General features: G+C 32.0%; 1 protein-coding gene across 1 annotated transcript in view; it reads left to right on the top strand.

Annotated features, from left to right (window-relative positions):
• Positions 1–18,464, top strand: part of TBCK (TBC1 domain containing kinase) — a 245,762-nt gene that overhangs the window by 89,420 nt on the left and 137,878 nt on the right. The window contains exons 19-20 of the mRNA XM_073892082.1: positions 1,338–1,421; positions 9,920–10,005. Of these exons, the coding sequence (XP_073748183.1) occupies positions 1,338–1,421; positions 9,920–10,005 (170 nt within the window). The remainder of the gene's footprint in view (positions 1–1,337; positions 1,422–9,919; positions 10,006–18,464) is intronic.

The raw sequence follows: 18,464 nt of genomic DNA, 5'->3' as shown, positions 1-18,464 counted from the left end.
TTCAGTTGTAACAAGGCAGTGACTAGAAATTTAGGGAGTATCTGATTATGAATTCATCTTCTTTGGTGACCATTTAATGAAACTTTGGAGAAAATTTTGACTTCTTTAAAGACTAGCTTTAGTCTATGTATACTTTCTAAACAGTTTGTAAAGAAATAAATAGTGGTCTTATATCTCCAAAGCTAATCATTTCAGTCATTCCTTAATGAAGACTTTTCTTGTTCTCCCTCTTAAACCCATACAGCACCTTGTATTTCTGGAAATTTATCTTGTGTATGTTTTATATTTCAGTTGTTTATATACTAACATAGTAACCCTTTCTTTGGTTAGTAGCTTCTTTTAATGACAGGTTTTTTTATTTTCTGTCCCCCTCTTTTTTTGTTGTTTTTATAATGCCTCTTTTGTAGTAGGTTTTTCAAAAAATATTTGTTAAATATTTTTTTAAAGATTTTATTTATTTGACAGAGAAAGAGAGAGAGAGCAGGAACACAAGCAGAGGGAATGAGGGGGAGAAGCAGGGAGCCTGATGCGGGGCTCGATCCCAGGACGCTGGGATCATGACCTGAGCCGAAGGCAGACGCTTAATGACTGAGCCACCCAGGTGCCCCTATTTGTTAAATTTAATTGACTCTAATCACTAATGATATGACATCTAGAGACTGATACCCTATATAGCATGAATCTCTAGAAGCCTCAATCTTGGATCTCCATCTTTTTCAAATTCTATTTCATGTCAGAATTTACAAAGATTTCAGGAATTGAGTAGAGATAGCATAATCCCAGAGAGCTAAAAATTCACTATTTGAATGATTTTTAAAATGCACTGTTCTCTGACATCAATACTCATTAATCTAAGAGATTTTGCTATGTTTAGTTAAGCATAGTCTATTATCACACATACTGATCCAAGAATATTAAGAGATCTGTGTTTGAAAGAACAATTTATGACTAGAGCTCCTAAATTCAAAGTTCTCAGACTCTTTTGTTTGTATCAACAAAAATTAAGGATCTTGAGGTCTGTGTGGCTCATTAATAATGACCAAGTTTAGATATATTTTTTTAAGTATAAATTCTGGTAATAAAAGTTTTTATTGGTGTGGGATAATGATTGCCACACCCATTCAAAACTGAAAAATTACTGGGATGGTTATCTTTTATTGTCCAAAATATTTTCTGTTTTAAAGGATAGATGGTTCTCCCCCACTTAATTTTGTGTTTCCATCAATGTTAACATGACTCTTGTTTAATAGTAGATTCAAGGATTGTGTGCTGAGTGACTGCTGACCATTTATCCCATTAACTAATTTACTGTATTTCTTTGCCTTGTTCTTTCTTAGCCTTGGCTTATGCATGTATGTCTGCTTTTATCCCCAAATACCTGTATAACTTCTTCTTGAAAGACAACTCACATGTAATACAAGGTAAGCAAATGTCTTTGCTTGTCTTTTTACAGAGAAAGTGCTTGTGTCAAAAATAACCAATACTAAATTAAATTTATGATTGTGACCCCATAAAATATGATAATAATCCATCACTAAAACCCATAAGGAGACCATTAGGTTTAGTCTTTCTTCAAGTCCATAAAGAATTAAGGTATTTTTCTAATGACCACTATAACCAAAGACAAATATGTTTTATAGGAAGGAAGTTGCTTTTCGCTTTTATGTTAATTTAGTTAAGCCATCCAACTTCAAGTGTCATGTAATGTCAACTTCTGAGAATTTATGAAGTTAGGTATTATAAGAGTGTATCTTATTGAGATGTGTTCCATACTTATTCAGTTTCCTTATCACCTTTGTCAGTGATGTTTATTATAGAATTGGTAGTATACTCTTTAAGATTCCAGCAAAATCCAAAATGAGTGGATTTAATAACACCTTGAATGATACCAAGAGATTTCAGAGACTATATGATGCAAATAATTTATCAAATAGTGACCAAAACAAACTGAAAAGATTAAAGGTAGAAAATATTCAGGTAAGTATTTGTGCATCACAAAAGGTGATTCCTCAATCTTTAGTTAAGTAAAGTCAGAAATAATGCTGTTATTTTTAAAGCTAACATGAACCCATAATTTTAACTGAATTTTCATATATAAAGCCTGGAAATAATCTTTTCCCAAATTTATCAAGCCTCTCTTAAAGCATAATACTTAGCCAGAATCCTATACTTTAAGGAAGATGAAGATATTTGGAGAATCCTTAAAAAAAAAAGGAATTAAAACAGAACTTATATAATAAAAAAAAAATATGATGACTAACATAACATAATAAAACAAAAAAGAGAACTTACAAAATGAATTGGCTAGCTCTCAGAAGGCCATATTACATAGCTTCTATTACATTCATTTTTCTTATGGTTCTGTATAAATTCCTATTTCAAAACAGAAATGATTTACCTCAAAAAATTTAGTTTCATTTTTCTGGTAATTGTTTTATAATACAGATGAATGTGTATATTTTGTATTGATAATGAATTTCCAACTTGAAAAAAACGAGTTTTTATACTTTTTAGCTGCAAACTTTTTAAATACACTTTAAAAAGGCTTATTATACAAATAAATAAGACAAGATCTTGTTTCATATAAGTAAAAGAGAAACCATAGTGTCCACAACATGAATTTGGAGGGATTTAGTCAGAAAGGCCAAAACCACTCTTAGTTTGTTAATCAGTAATATATTTTAACATTTAGTATTGTAATTTAAAAGACTATACAATTATTTAAATTTTATTTTTATGTTAATAATTTTCTCATAGTGTAACTAAAAGACTATACAATTACTTAAAGCTTATTTTTGTCAATGTTAATAATTTTCTCACTTATAATTTCTATAAATTTATCTTTGAAATCTTGAATTGGTAATTAATCTTAAAACTTTTCAAAGCTACAGTAAATGTTCTTTAATATTATGATGAAAAATGTAGCATGTATATTTTCCCAAGAAACAATAAACAAGGTGTCTATTTGTTCAGTTTTTGTATTGACCACATGTCATATAAGACAAAAAGCTGTTTCAGAAAAAAAAAGAAAAAGAAAAAAGCAATTTCAACAAATGTAGTCTTTCAGTAAGTAATCATTCTGCACTGACTCTAGGCCAGGCACTACTTAATAGAAGTTTCTAAGTTAAATAACACTCAGGCCTTTTCCAAGGGATTTCATAGTCCAATATAGGAAATAAATATGAAAATAACTATATGCCAATGAAATAAATATACATACTACTATATTAGCACAGAGGAAGAAGTTGGGGAAGTTATTTTGTGTTTTTTCCAAATTTTCTTTTCTTTTTGGTAGCAAAGGGAAGAGATAGCATTTCTAGAAATGTTTCATGAAAGAGGAGATATTTATTGATGAATTTGAAATTTGAGTAGGAATTTGCTTGGCAAAAAGGGAGAAAGATATCCTTAAGACAGAACAAGGAAGGGAACCGCAGTAAAAAAGTCCAAAATAGGTTGATAAAATAACCAGTAGTCAAATCTGATGCCTGAAGGTAAAAAAAAGAGCTAAAGAATGAGGTGAAACAGGATGCTGATTATTGGTTACTAAAGTTTATGGAAGAATAGTGGTTTATTTTTCTTCAAAATGTTTATTTAGGCTTGGAATTAGAAATATTCAGCTCTCATTTTATTGTTTTCCTTCTTTGTGTATCTTCCCCTCCCCTTTTGTTATATAGTATTTTAAGCTTTAAACTTCAAAGTGACATTGATTTTTGATTAGCATCAGTAACACATACACACTTTTTCCCCCCACAAGATTTGGAAAAGTCATTTATCATATGAAACCAATCAACTCAACAGCTAATTGCAGAATTGCATATTCGTTGAATCATTGAATTGTCTCTACAGAAAGCAAAAGTTTCAATATTAGATAGCAATTTTAAATGTTATTTGGAAAAATATTTGTTTTTATAATTATATACCAGTAGAACTTGGAAGTTTTTATTTTAAATTTTTTCATAAAATACAGTATTTACATATTCATTAGACTCTAAAATGCTTTGCCTCTTACAGAAGGGACAAAAATTATCTGTTTAGTCAAGATATCCTGTGTTGTTTGTTTATTTGTTTACCATGATCCTGTTGTTACCTGCAGACATTTTTAAAGAAAATAAAAAATTTACTTCTAGCCTAAATGAATATTCTTTATCATTTTTGGCACTATCAAATTATCCCCAATAATGTTACTATTGAGTTGATAAAATATCGATACACAAGAATTTAAAATATACTGGTTAAATAGCTCAGAGTTGGACCTTTAAATTAAGATTCCTAAAATTATTCTTAGAATCTTAGAGTAACAGTTGGATTGAAAAAGGTGGAGGGGTCTGAAAGGGATAGATTGGTTAGAGTTGCAGAGATACTAGAAAACAGGCTTATAACTTGCAGAACAGACATACTTTAGGCTATTGAAGAGAAAAAAGTCAACTTTAGGCCAGTGAAGAGAGGCAGCCATTTAATTATTAAGAATGGGAACTAATCCTTTGTGGAAAACCCAACTATACCTTTATGTCATTTTTCAATTAAGAAAGAAACAACCTAGAAAACCTGCCTATAAACTGTTAAACTATACTTCAAAGTCATTCTGCTGTATGTTGTTCACCAAAACAGCAATTGGAATTTTACTACAACTTTAAACATTCTTGTACTGTTTGTTTATTTTTTTTGAAAGATCTTATTTATTTATTTGCCAGAGAGAGAGAGCACAAGCAGGGGGAGCCTCAGGCAGAGGGAGAGATAGAAGCAGACTCCCCGCTAAGCAGGGAGCCCAATGCGGGGCTCGGTCCCAGGACCCTGGGATCATGACCTGAGCCGAAGGCAGACGCTTAGCTGACTGAACCACCCAGTCGTCCCTCTTGTACTGTTTATAAAACTAAGGCATATTCACACTTGGACCGTTGGAAGATGTGGTTCCTACAAGTCAGAAAGGGAAAGGGAGAGAGAAATACCATATTAACCTAGGAAATAAAATTGCATGAAAAATTTCCCAATATTCTGTTTTCCTGTATATGTTTCTAAATCCTTTGGGGAAAAGGATGATATCTTTTCTGTAATTCTCTAACATTTAATGTAGTGCATCACATAGCTAGGATGGCTGTATAACTAAACTGGGATATTTTTCAGAGTTTAAAAGCACACTAACTGCACCAGACACTGAGCCTGCAGGTGGCAACTGGAATTCTCCATGTGACCAGGATGTGTGGTCACACTGCACATAGACATTCAATAAGTTTTTGAGGACAGAAGGAGGAAGGAAGATAGAATAAAGGTGGAGTCTAAAGGCCAGCTGTCAAAATGCAAGTATAATATAAATCTCCTTTCTCATCAAACAATAAGAAAGAGAGAGGGAGAATATGCAATTTCACCCAAAGGGTCCTGCATTTGAAAAAACAGTACATTGCTTGTTTTGGGTTGAATATACATCTTTGTCATGGATGGCTTTAATGATAGGATATTGGGAGATAGTAGGAAATACATTGAACTTATGGCCTTTGCTGTTTTCAAGAATGTCTTACATCATGTGACTAAGGAGATTTTTCCTGAGACTGAAAATGTTCTGCCTTTACTAGAAATATTATGAAAACTGTTGAGTGAGTTTGTTTGTAGATTTGCTGGAGCAGGGTATGTGAGCCGAAAAGAAAATATTCTCTTCTTTTGAACCACCTCTTTTCTTTGCAACATAAAGGTTGCTGCTTGTTCTTGTTGTTTTAGACACCAGGCCATATTTTACAACTGGCAAACTTTGTAATGGGAGATAATCTAATTTGGGTTCATTTGCAGTAAAATAATTTTGACTTCTTTTGGCTGCTATGAGTCAAAATGTCACCAAATGAATTAGCTTGGGCACATTTTAGTTGACAAGAAATTTATGACTTTCTGCATATTTATCTACACTTAGCATCTTCAAGGTAAACTGACAGCCTAATGGAAAATAACAAATAGTTACAGAACTTTCAGAACTAAGAATGCCATTTTTGATTTGTGAGCAGAGGAAATCTTCTGCTTTAAATCTGCCCCCTGTCATCCTTCATCTTCTCCTTACTGCATCTAAGACAATTAAAGAAGAAAGATTAGTCAGAAAGGAAAAAATAAGGATACCCATGTGTGGGAACTTTCTAAAATTTCATCTTGTATACATTTTATGAAGTTGTTTTTGAAAACAAACAGATGACTTATTTATAAACAGCTGCACAAAAATACAATAGTGTCATACAAAATCCTTACACTGTCATTTAAAATTATGTAATGACTTAAGAAACTGTTTTAAAGGAGAGATATAAGAATTTTTAATTTGGAGAGATATTAAAAGGGAAAATGACTATTTTTATTTTATATCTCATTGCAAAAAATTAAAAGGTATAAAGTTTCATTAAAACACAATAATGTATATTAGACATGATTTTGTGCAGTAGTGCAATATTAAACTTCACTTGAAGTCTAGGGAATTTTCAAAAATCTTGATTTTCTTTTTAAAGAATAACATAACATTTACCCTTACATAGTCATCTGTTTGTTAGAAAATACTATTTAGGGGGTTATATTATGGCTCTAGATGTATATCTTCATTATTAGAAATCACGATTAAAATGTTCTATGAACATTTTAAGAGTCAGGAATATCCTTGAAATTCTTTGTTTTATTTTGACTTCTGGTCTGTTTTTCTGTACTACCCTTAAATTATCTGAGGTTGATTTATAAATCAAAGGACATATGCATTTCAATTTTTTAAAATTTAGGGAACTTTTAAGTACATTTTTGAAATAACTTGAAATATCACATAGTGCTGACTTCATCAGTTTCACCATATCCCACCTTTAAAGAAATTTTTCTGAATATAACAAACCATAATATAGCTCATTCCAAAGCCTGGCCTGAGCAACCAAAACTTTTGCCAGCCTTATGACTTAGATTTCGATGAGATGATATGTAGTATATAATAATATATAAATGTATATACATATTTATGTGCATTTTATAAAAATACATACGTATTTGTGTGTATTTTATGTGTGTGTATATATATGTACATATGTGTATATGTATATATATATGCAGTTATAACACATATCATGTATCATAAATCCACTATGGATATTTGGCAGAATGCAAGGAATATGTTTTCATTATGGATTAGGTTTCTTCAGTCCATCCTTACTTAGCCATGCAATAACACATAGTAATTATCTTTTATCAGGCTCAGATAAGAATGATATTTAGTAAACTGGAGCATAGCTGTGGGGAATTGGCTGAGGCATGATTTTCTAGTTTAAAATGAAGTGCACTTTTTAAAAGTTAATAACTATATGCTTTCATCAACATATAGTTGAATGCTTATGATTATTGGTGTTATATACCTCTAGCTTCTCGGTAAATTAGGACTGTAAACATATTGTTGCTAATTAGAAGTAGAAAAAAAAAAATTAAAGGTTAAACCCAGAAGTTCCCTGAGGCAGTGGGATCCAACCCGAGTTTTCACCTCAGTCTGTAACTCTTGAAGCTGATGTGAATTGTATCTTTCTTGTTCTTAGAGGAAAAGATGACACAGTGGATAGATAGAATGAATTCTGTTGCTATAGAGTAAATATCAAATCTAGAAAAATATTAATCAAATGCCTATTCTTTACCCAGCACCCATGGGTAAAAGTTCAAATTAGATCCGGAATTCAGCTTTATCCTGGTGTTGAATACAGCACCGCCTCACCTCGTCTTTTCTTTTTGGTGCTTCTTGGTGCTCCTCTTTGTAAAATATGTATCATTGCTTATAGGTAAATAATTATAAAATACATTGGGGTCATTAGAAGCAAAGTTTTGTTTTTTTGTTGTTTTTGTTTCAAGTTTTTCCTTAAATTCCAGTTAGTTGAGATATACTGTAGTATTAGTTTCAGGAGTAGAATTTAGTGATTCATCACTTACATACAACACCCAATAGAGGCAAAGTTTTCATTGAGGAAAAGAGGGAAGGCTACTTATACTAACAGATTGTCAAGGACTTAGTACTATTTCTGGAAATATTAAAAATAAGGTACTTTAAAAACTAAAAAAAAAAGCAGACATTATTTTTATAGGTTATTTTCACCAAATAATTGGTTTGATCTGTGACTTTATTGGAAGAAGGAGTTGAAGTTATTAAGAGAAAATGTTCATTGAGTTAATTTCTTTTTTTAAAGATATGGAAAGTATTTTATTTTATCATGTGACAGACATCATGTAACAGCCATATTTACAGACACTAACCACAGTGTCGATTTGAATAGGGGAGATGGCTCAGAAATAGCAATATTAGTAGTTCAAGTATTGACCTTATTTGATAATGGAAAACAGTTTTGATGATTTATGTACCAGAGTTTTAAAATGTAATTTTATTTAGTTCTTGTTTTCTTAAAAGAACTTTTGTTTTGAACCAAATATAAACAAGGTACAGTTTATTCACATAACAAAACTGCAGTTGAAAACAAGCTTAAAAATGTCCCATCTCAGTCTGTTTTTCTCTTCTTAGCATTACAAATGCCTCATTCCATCATCATGCTGAATTCCTCAGCATCTTCCATACCATTTCCAGGGGAATCCCTGGGAAGTAGTGAAAGTCTGTCTTCCTTCAGAAAGGCAAAGATAACCTGGAATTTTTCTTACCACATTCTCCAATATTCCTACAACTCACACTTTCTGCTCTTTTGAAATATGCTTCTTTTGGGCACAGCAAGAAAAACACCACTAGGAATCTGAAAACCTAAATTATGAGCCTGTCATAAACTAGAGAATAATCCTAAATACGTCATGAAACCTCCCCAAGCCTTCTGTTCTTAACTGCAAAAAATATGTCATATTTGTTCAGTCCTTTATCTTCATAGTAACCATTAGATTTAAGTAAGGCAGCATTCTATTTATTTTATCAAGTTATTGTCATTTTAATCTCAAAAAGGAAAAAAAAGGTTGAGCTCCTTAAAATATGTGTTAATTTTGTCTTTTTGCTTTGTAAAAATATGGTTTACTTGCCCTTGAGTTGATGATTGCCAGAATCTTGTTCAGGTTAGAACATAGTGAGTAAATTGACAAGAAAAGCAATTTGATGAAAGAATGGGGAAAATAAGGGAATATTCCTCATATTTTAACTGAACTTATCAATTACAATAGGATTAGAATCAACAACAGATATTTTTAATTGCCTACTGTGTGCCTATTTTCTGATTAAGATTTTGCTAATTCTTATTCCTAAATATGGTAAATGTAGAGCCTTAGATGGAAATACATTAGAACTAGAACAAATGCCTATATCTGTATATATAAACAAAATTAAAGTATAACTATTCTACTTGTAATTGCTTATAAAGCATTGTTCCTGGGGCGCCTGGGTGGCTCAGTTGGTTAAGCATCTGCTTCCGGCTCAGGTCATGATCCCAGAGTCCTGGGATCGAGCCCTGCATCAGGCTCCTTGCTCAGTGGGGAGGCTGCTTCTCCCTCTCCCTCTGCTGCTCCTCCCTCTCCCTCTGCTGCTCCCCCTGCTTGTGCTCTCTCTCTCTGTCAAATAAATAAATAAAATCTTAAAAAAAAAGTGTTTCTTATTTAAGTATCTGTTCCACTTTCTGAATATACCATAAATGGAAGACAGATTTAATATTGTGAGAGAATATGTATATTGAATTTAATAGGAAAATATCATGTGTGTAATCCATGATTCAAGAAATGAATCAATAGTTCAGAAGGTAGAAAATAAGTTGTGCCATAGCTTTTTGGTATGTTTAATAATTAGTAGTAAGTGATTAAAATGGTAATAAAACAAAATTACCTACTAAAGTATATTTTCTTCATGGAAAAATTAAATATCATTGAAAATGTAAATAAAACTAATTTATATGCATTTAATGTCTTTATTTGAAGTATTATGTAAAAATGGTGGTTGTCTTAAACTTTATTGTCATTTCAGAGTATCTGACCGTGTTCTCACAGATGATTGCATTCCATGATCCAGAGCTGAGCAATCATCTCAATGAGATTGGATTTATCCCAGATGTAAGTACTTGGTACATCAATAGAACCTGAGGCAAAAAATAAAGGAAAAAAGTGGTAGCACAAAAGAGTACTGTTTTTAAAGTTGTGTGGTCATAAGAAGTCCATGTATTTGAACCAGTTTCTGTTACTAACTATAACCTTCCGTTATAAAGTTTGTGTGATTACCTTCCATATTCTCACTTTAAGTAAAGGGAAAGAATGTTATTTTAATTTTTTTGGCACTATCAGATTGTTTTGAAAAACACTTTAGTTTGTTGTTTTAAACTGTGCTGTAAGGGTTTTCACTTGGATTTTATGATATTCAGGGCTGCTTTTGAAGAAGTAGGGAATTTGAACTTTAGTGAATTTTTAAGTAGCTGCTTCTGTGTTTTTTTTGATATTTTAACCTCAGAAGCTTCGCCAGATTTTGGTTTACTTCATTGGCTTCTTAACAGTCCATGTCAACCCAAAAGTCAGAGTTGATTTTTAGAGGTTAGCCATGGTTAGCCTGTTACTCATCTGTGGTGCGTGACATGCAGTCAAACCTCTTTTAGAAGCGTTTTGGAGTATAGCATCATAGCTTTTTATAAACCTCAAAAAAACATTTTTGAGATAGAGTTCTCCTTATTCCATCTTAACTTTTTTTGTTTCCTGATCATGCCTTTCTTCTTAAGACTCATATTCAGGGACCAGTTTATTGATGGTAAGATTAGAGATGAAAAATGTTTATATTAACACTCAACTAATCTATTTGAAGTGTTTTCTTTTTTTAAGATTTTATTTATTTATTTGACAAAGAGAGACACAGCGAGAGAGGGAACACAAGCAGGGGGAGTAGAAGAGGGATAAGCAGGCTTCCCGCAGAGCAGAGAGCCCGATGCGGGGCTCGATTCCAGGACCCTGGGATCATGACCTGAGCCGAAGGCAGACGCTTAACCATCTGAGCCACCCAGGCGCCCCTATTTGAAGTGTTAATAATACTTATAGTATAAATACATGCAGAATGCTTTGAAGTTTAAAAATACTTTCATAAACATTATTTCATTTGATTCTCAACACAAACCTGCAAGGCATATGAAGCAGATAATTTCAGCATTTAATTGAGATTATAGTGTTTGAGAAGATAACAAAACTAATTAGAACTAAAATTTTAACTTACATCATTTGACAACCCTCTGCCCCTAGTCTAGTTCATCTTCTATTGGGAGAATAGAGACTAAAACATAGATGTACTTACTCCTAGTTCATTACTCTTTGTATTGTGCTATATATAATTCTGTGACGTGATCAGGCCTGTAGTAACCATTCTTAACATTTAGAGTGTCATTTGCTTCTAGGCTTCTGGAGAAATACTTTTATTTGAGTACATGGTTTGTTCAGTGAGGGCTCCAAAAAGAACATATACAGATTAGGAAACAAATAAAATAAGGAAAAGCCCTATAGTTATATGGAGATAAAAGACCTTGTAAAAAAAACTAACCAATATACATATTATCATAGTAAGTATTCATTTTTATATAACCCCACCTTTCTTGCTTCACATCATGGGAGATATAAGACAAAACTACATTAAATTTTATGGTTAGAGTTGAAAAAATTATAGAGGAGCTGAGTGCTAAGTTGGTAATGGAATAAGATATTTGAGGGAAAAAAACTACTAATAGCTAAGACACAGACTAAAAGAAGGGATAATTATTTTCAAAGAACTCTCTTGAAAGCACCTAATTGTGCTCAGTAGTAAACAGAAAATGACGTTGGGTCAGGCAGTGTTGTAGATTGACAAAAAACATTTATGCAGGAAAAATAAGTATGGAATTACCAAGACAGCCTGATAAAAATTGTACACATATTCATGAATATAGATAGTATTAAGAAAGTACTCACAAAAGGAAATATATAATTTATATTTGCTTTAGTTAATCAGAAAAATTGAACTCTGAATGAGTATGGTATAGGAGGGTGAGCAAAAAACCTTGTTAAAACATAATAATGCAAACATATATTAAGTGCTTACTGTGTGCCAAGCACTGCTGCACCCTCTTTAAATAAACCACTCATCTAATCCTCATAAGCTTATAAATCTAATTAAACAATGACTATTAAATATACATAAAATTAATTTGGAAAAGGCTGAATAGAAAAGCTGAATAGAAATAAAATTTTAGCTATCAATATTATAAAAGATAAGAGCAGGTGAGAACTCAGCTTAAAAGTGTTGTAATGTTTTTATGTTATATGATGGGAAAATAAATGTACTCATTATACTTAGGCATTAGGTCAGGGATCTTTTCAGATCTGGGATTTGATTTCACTCAACTTGAAAGCTAATAAATGAGCCTGTTACGGTTTCATGGGCACTGGCAGAAAACCCAAAACTCCTGGGTCAGAGATAAAGGATGTCATCACACATAGCATAGCAAGCCACAGGAGTGTTAGCATCTTTGTGTTGGTTTTCTAACCATACATACATTTCCTAATATTTGTATAAAAACAGCCTTGGAAAATATAATCCAGAACAAAGAATAGTCAGTGTTTCCACTCACAAGAAATGCAGAAGTATAGGATGCACATTAAAAATTTAATGGTAATCATTAAGAAAATAGAGAACGTAGAACTTCTAAATCAACGTGGGGTGTGGGGGTATGGAGTAAAGAAAAGTCAACCAATCCTGTAAAAACATAGAAAGATCATAGAAAGAATGTAAGCTAATTAGATTGCCTAATAAAGGGAATTTTCAGGTATTTAAAAAAAATCCATCTGCATGCTATTTATGAGAGAAAAATTTAAGGATGTTAGTCAAAAAAAGAGGTAAAACACGTAAGTCAGGCACATATTAATCAAAATAAAACTAATGCAGTGATAATTGATATAAACTAGTAAAACAAAAAATATACAAAACAGACCTCCCCATAAATAGATTTTTTCTTTATGTGACAGAGATGGCTCTATAAGCCAATTAGAAAAGAATGGATTGTTGAATAAATGGCCCTGATACAATTGGGTAACTACATGGAGGGGAGGTGGAACTCAAAGCCAACTTCATACGCTATAGAAAAATAAGTTCTAGGTTGACTAGAAGACCTAAATACGGAGTGTCATATTCATTACTTACATCTAGGAAGGAATTTTTACAGAAGTTACAGAAAGTACAAAACATAATATTTAAAAACGAGAAAATTAGAATTGAGTGGTACAAAGGAGCCTTCCATTCTATTGATAAGGTATTATTTTGATTTTAAAAATTTCCAAAACAATTGTCACAAAGTGTTAATCCCTGTTAAATCTGAGTGGAGAATACATTAGAGTTTGTTAAATGTGCTACTATATAGAGTGAGTTAATTATTCAATAATTCAATAATTTATATATGCTATCTTGATTTATGCTTCCCTCTTTATTATGACCCCTTCCTATAATTAACGGGGCATTTTTGTGTAATTTCTTGTAAAAATTCTTTAACACTAGTATATTATGAAGTAATATTGATTTATTTATGTACTGTGATTAATCTTATGAGATATTCATAATTTTGTGGGATGCGGGACTGTTCCTTGTGTGATGAGAATGTCTAGTACGTGGCAAATGTTGAACCTCACTGGCCCGTAACCACTGACTGCCTGTAGTAATCCCCTAATTATGGTGACAATTAAATGCTGGCATGTATTTCTGAAAAGTGACTCTACATATATTTCCAAACACCCTCAAAGAAGAATTCTTTCACTATTGAGAATCCTAGAGTAAACGAAGAAAAATGAGGGAAAGGAGAATATATCTTAACCTGGAGAAAATTGTTTTGTTCAACTATTCTCTTGTCTCAGAGAATAAGCAAAATGAAAGGTATTTAACAAAGTTAAAATGTTACTAAAAGATTGTTATTTTTGAAATCTTTTATCTTGTTTCTTTTTGGTTTGTTGGCGTGTTTCTCAGGTCTGTAGATAATATGAAAATGTTGAGACTATTTTTAAATTTAATTTTGAAAACAGATTTGATATTTTTAATATAGAGATTGTTGACAGTGAATAGTGGTGGAAAGCATGTGATGAAATGGAGAATTTTTCTAACATTTTTCTTGCTCTTTTAATAATCACATATTTTTAGTTGCATTTAGTAGTTTGTATGTACAGTGTGTTTTTGTTTTTGTTTTTCCTTAAATTACTATCTTCAGTGTTCTACCTTTAGAATAATTGCTTAGGTGACTTTCTGCATCTCTAACAATACAGGCTAGGTTCGTCAAGGGCAGGGGTGGGCACTTTTGTAATAAGATCCTGAACTGAGTTTCCTACTAAATAACTAATCCTATCAAAGTAAGCCCTCATTAATCTTCCATCTTTGAAATACAGGCTCCCATTACAGGAAAGATGTGATTTCTGGCTCCTTTCCATTTGCTGTGGGTCACAGAACTCTGAATATTGAGCACTGTTGGAGCTTGAATAGTTAGGAATATTGTGCACTGATGTGATGCTTAGATTATATATGTCATGGTAGTTATGTGATTTACATATAAATAGGGTAAGTAATGTGTACCTGGCAAAATTGGGGCCAGGGTGATTTTTATCATTTTTGTCTTGTTGTACATTTCTGCTTCTGAAAATATATGTGGCCTTTGAAATGAGAACACGAAAGTATGTTTCTTCATTCTTAAGGAAACTATTTTTCTGAAATGCTATGAATAGAATTCAACTTGCAAATTATGAAAAGTTGTCAGGTGGCCATTAAAAATGATAAGGGCTGTATCTCAGTACTATATGTGCCCTTTGAACCTACTGTCACTACTGAAGATAAAGCTAACAAATTCAGTGATAAGCAAGCCTGCTGGCAAAACCATCGTCATTTAACTTCAATCTTAATGGATGCTTATACTACTACTACTGATTTTCTCCTTCCTTTTCAAAATTTATATTCAGCTGAGTTTGTACTAACAGAAAGTGTGACAGGATTGTTCAGAAATATTTATGTATTTGTATGTTTTGTTTGTTCATTTGTTCTTTCATTTATTCCTGGTCTTCATGTTGTTAATGCTACAGAAAGAAATTTTAGATAAAGAAGAGACTACTAGTAATGAGCTTTAGATTTTATCAAGATGTGGTTACAGGATAAATTAGGAAAGTGTACCTTATTTAGAATCTCCCATAACAAGAGTCCCCACCGACCCGTTCTAGTCCATCTGCAAAGTGCTAGCCTGTGCCCTTTTGTCTGGCTACTGCAATGATATCCCCAATATTAGTCCTAATCCCATTCTGCTGACCTTGGATTTGTTAAGGCCCCTGAATACAAATGGCTTATTGAGCTCTCTTTCTCCCAAGAGAGTTTAATTACCTTTCAGAAATGGCTCATATCTTAGAAATCAGAGACTTATTAATTTCACAGGGAATGATAAAGTAATATTTTGGTAACTTCTTGCTAAGAACACATACACACAGGTTAAATATCCAGCAAGTTTCTCTAGTTAGTAAATCCTCACTTGAATTTCCCCCACTCTGTTTCCAACCTAATGTATCCTTCTACTGGTTGAGAGACAAGTGAAAGGAAGTATGGTATAAGGCAGTGGTTTTCAAACTTTTTGATCTTGAGACCTCTTTAAGGATCAAGGATACCAAAGAATTTTTGTTTATGTGGGTTATCTCTACCAATATTTACTAAGACATTTAAAAAATATTTATGTATTAATTTATTTAAAAATGACAGCAAAGCCACTGCATGTTAACCACAATTACATGCTTTTCTGAAAAAATAATTGTTTTCCAAAAAAAAAATAATGGAGGAATGGTATGATTTTTTATTTTTGCAGTCTGTTTAATAGAAGAAAGCTGATTCTCGTATCTGCTTCTGAAATCAGTCTGTTGTGAATCATTGTTTTGGTTGAAGTGTATGAAGAAAATTAGGACTTATACAGACATGTAGTTGGCAAAGGGCCTTTTCAGACAGTGGTAGTTTCTTAAAGCTTAGTTGCAAAGTACCATCTAAAACCATACCAATGAACTTTTCATACTCTGTTCCATTTAAATCACCCAGTCTATCTTGCACTTTGGCTTTTACCCACACATGATTTTGTAATGTCATGTGTTGGTCAGTTTGGTTCACTGAATTATGCAGATCTTCCAACTATGAAACATTTCATTTTACAATATAAAAAAAATCACATTCATTAATATGACCATTGATCTTATCCAAAAAATCATTAAGTATTACAAAGCTGCCAAGCTCACAGTGGCAGAAACAAGTTTTCTAAAATTTTAATATTCACCTGACTGCTAGAAATTTTTCTTGAAGTGATAGGCTCACTTCATTCATTTTTGAGAAATATCTACCTAATATGAAAGCCTGGAAAAAATAATTGTTTATATGTCATGCTTACAAGGAAAAAACAAATGGTATTCTTGAAAAAAAAAGAAGCACCTGCCTTGACTCACATCTCAAATGATAGTCCAAGTGCTTTTCCTCAAAACAATCTTTACAATTCAGTACACAGTATGTTTTATGCATACTTCCCATTTTGTCTTATGAAACATTTAAAAAGATACTTAATAAAATTGTTAATTTTAATCTTTCACAAGAATATGACTGTTACACTTCAGTGCCATGACCTTGACTTGTAATAAGGTACCGGCAGTTTTATCCACCAGTGGCTTTGCAAAGAACAAAAAATACCTTGGTACTGTCATGAAGACAGCTTTGAGTATGTGGACCTCTAAAGGTCTTGAAGATCCCCAGGAGTCTGTGACCACTATTTGAGAAAACTGATAGAAAAGGCATTCATACACTGGCATCAAAAGGGCCAGGGTTCTAATCCTGACTCTTTCAACTTACTAGCTAAATACTTGTTAGTTTCTTATCCACAGTTCTATTGCTATTAATGTTTATTATAATAAATCTTACCTGAAAGGATCATTGTGATGATTAAATGAGATAATACATACAAACTATTCAAACTAGGTATACAGTGTTAAGGAGTTAACCATTATTGGTGTTCTTGTTCTACTTATTGTTAAAGTCTGATCACATACTATTTCTTTGGTTATATTAATATGATTTACATTTAGAAAAGCATGTTATTACAAGCTGTATTGGATATATTATTTTGCCGCATCAGTTAATGAATAAATACTTTGTCAAAGGCAACATGGTACTAATAACAATAAAGACTTTCTTGCTTGCCTGATTTGGGGAGATTACCACTCACTACTTTGAATTTTAACTTTTTTATTTGGTTGATTTTTTAAGGTGTTTTTCTATCTCCCAGAAAGTGCTACATAAGATGTCTTACAGTCTTTTACTTAAGGGAATTAATTTTCTTTGAAAATTTTAAGAAGTTTTTTAGTACTCACTGAGATAATTGAAAGGCACTCTGGAATTGAAAAATACCTAATCCCTCCCTAAAATGATACTGTGGATCTCAGAACCATTAAATTGTCCAACTGATTTTATTACTAATTTCTACTTTATAGTTTTTCAGTTCAATATTGTAAGTCAAGTAAAAATAGAGAAAGAAATGATTATACAGTTACTTATTTCTTAATTTGATTTTTTCCTTTTTAAGAATTAGGGAAGTCATGACTTGCAAAAGATGTAACTAATATAACCTTTTGTATACAAGGGAAAGAAAATCATTTACCATCTGAGTCCAATGGACCTCTTCAGTTATTTTTATATGTTTAAGTCATTTTGTAATAATTTACAGAAGTAGAATGAAGACATAGCAGAAAATAACTATTAAAATTTTAGTAAGAATATGAACATAGCAACTCAAAATTTTATTCCATATATTCCTCATTTTGAAAGTATATATTTGTGTAGTGTGCAGTATGCTTTGAACTTACTGCTCATCTGTCATGCATGAACCTAAAGCATATCTGTCTTGTAAATACTGATTCTAGATTTAAAACACAACTCCAATTGATTCTATCTTATTTCTGGTTCTTCTTCTTGTACCTGCATGTTCAAAGCACAGTTATCAAAACAAAACATTAATAAGCCTCATAACTTTGTTGGAGAACAGCTATCTTTTTTGTTCAATAATTGCGAATAGTTTCATTTTAGATGAATGAACACAAATTAGATTAATAAATATAATGATTTTTCTCTTTTTAATTATCTGTTTCCTTCCAGTCGTTTTGTAAACACGCCTACCTTTAGCATTTATCCACTTACCTTGTATGAAATTTGGTGTAGAAATACCATTTTAAAAATGAAAGCTTACTTTCACATGTCTTTTTAGCAAAATGGAATGGTCCAGGTTTATGTCTCAAAATATTGTGTAATGAGGTCCTTTCCAGTGAAAGGCTAATTTATTGTTTACCCTGATTCTTGTGTTTGAGGAAATTCATTTAAGATATCATCATCTGAGCATTCGCAGTTTGAAATTTCACTATATAACCAATGTTACCATTTCACTAGAATCTAGAATACTACTGTCAATTTTCCGATTGGTCTAATAATTGTGAAACATTATCCTCTATCAGTTTTCTTCTCTTTGCTGGTAAGG

Source organism: Callorhinus ursinus, unplaced genomic scaffold (genome assembly GCF_003265705.2).
Source record: "Callorhinus ursinus isolate GAN/ISIS: 27379988/994484 unplaced genomic scaffold, GSC_fseal_2.0 scaffold4, whole genome shotgun sequence".
NCBI classification, from domain to species: Eukaryota; Metazoa; Chordata; class Mammalia; order Carnivora; family Otariidae; genus Callorhinus; species Callorhinus ursinus.
This window is presented reverse-complemented; position numbering and strand designations above follow the sequence as displayed.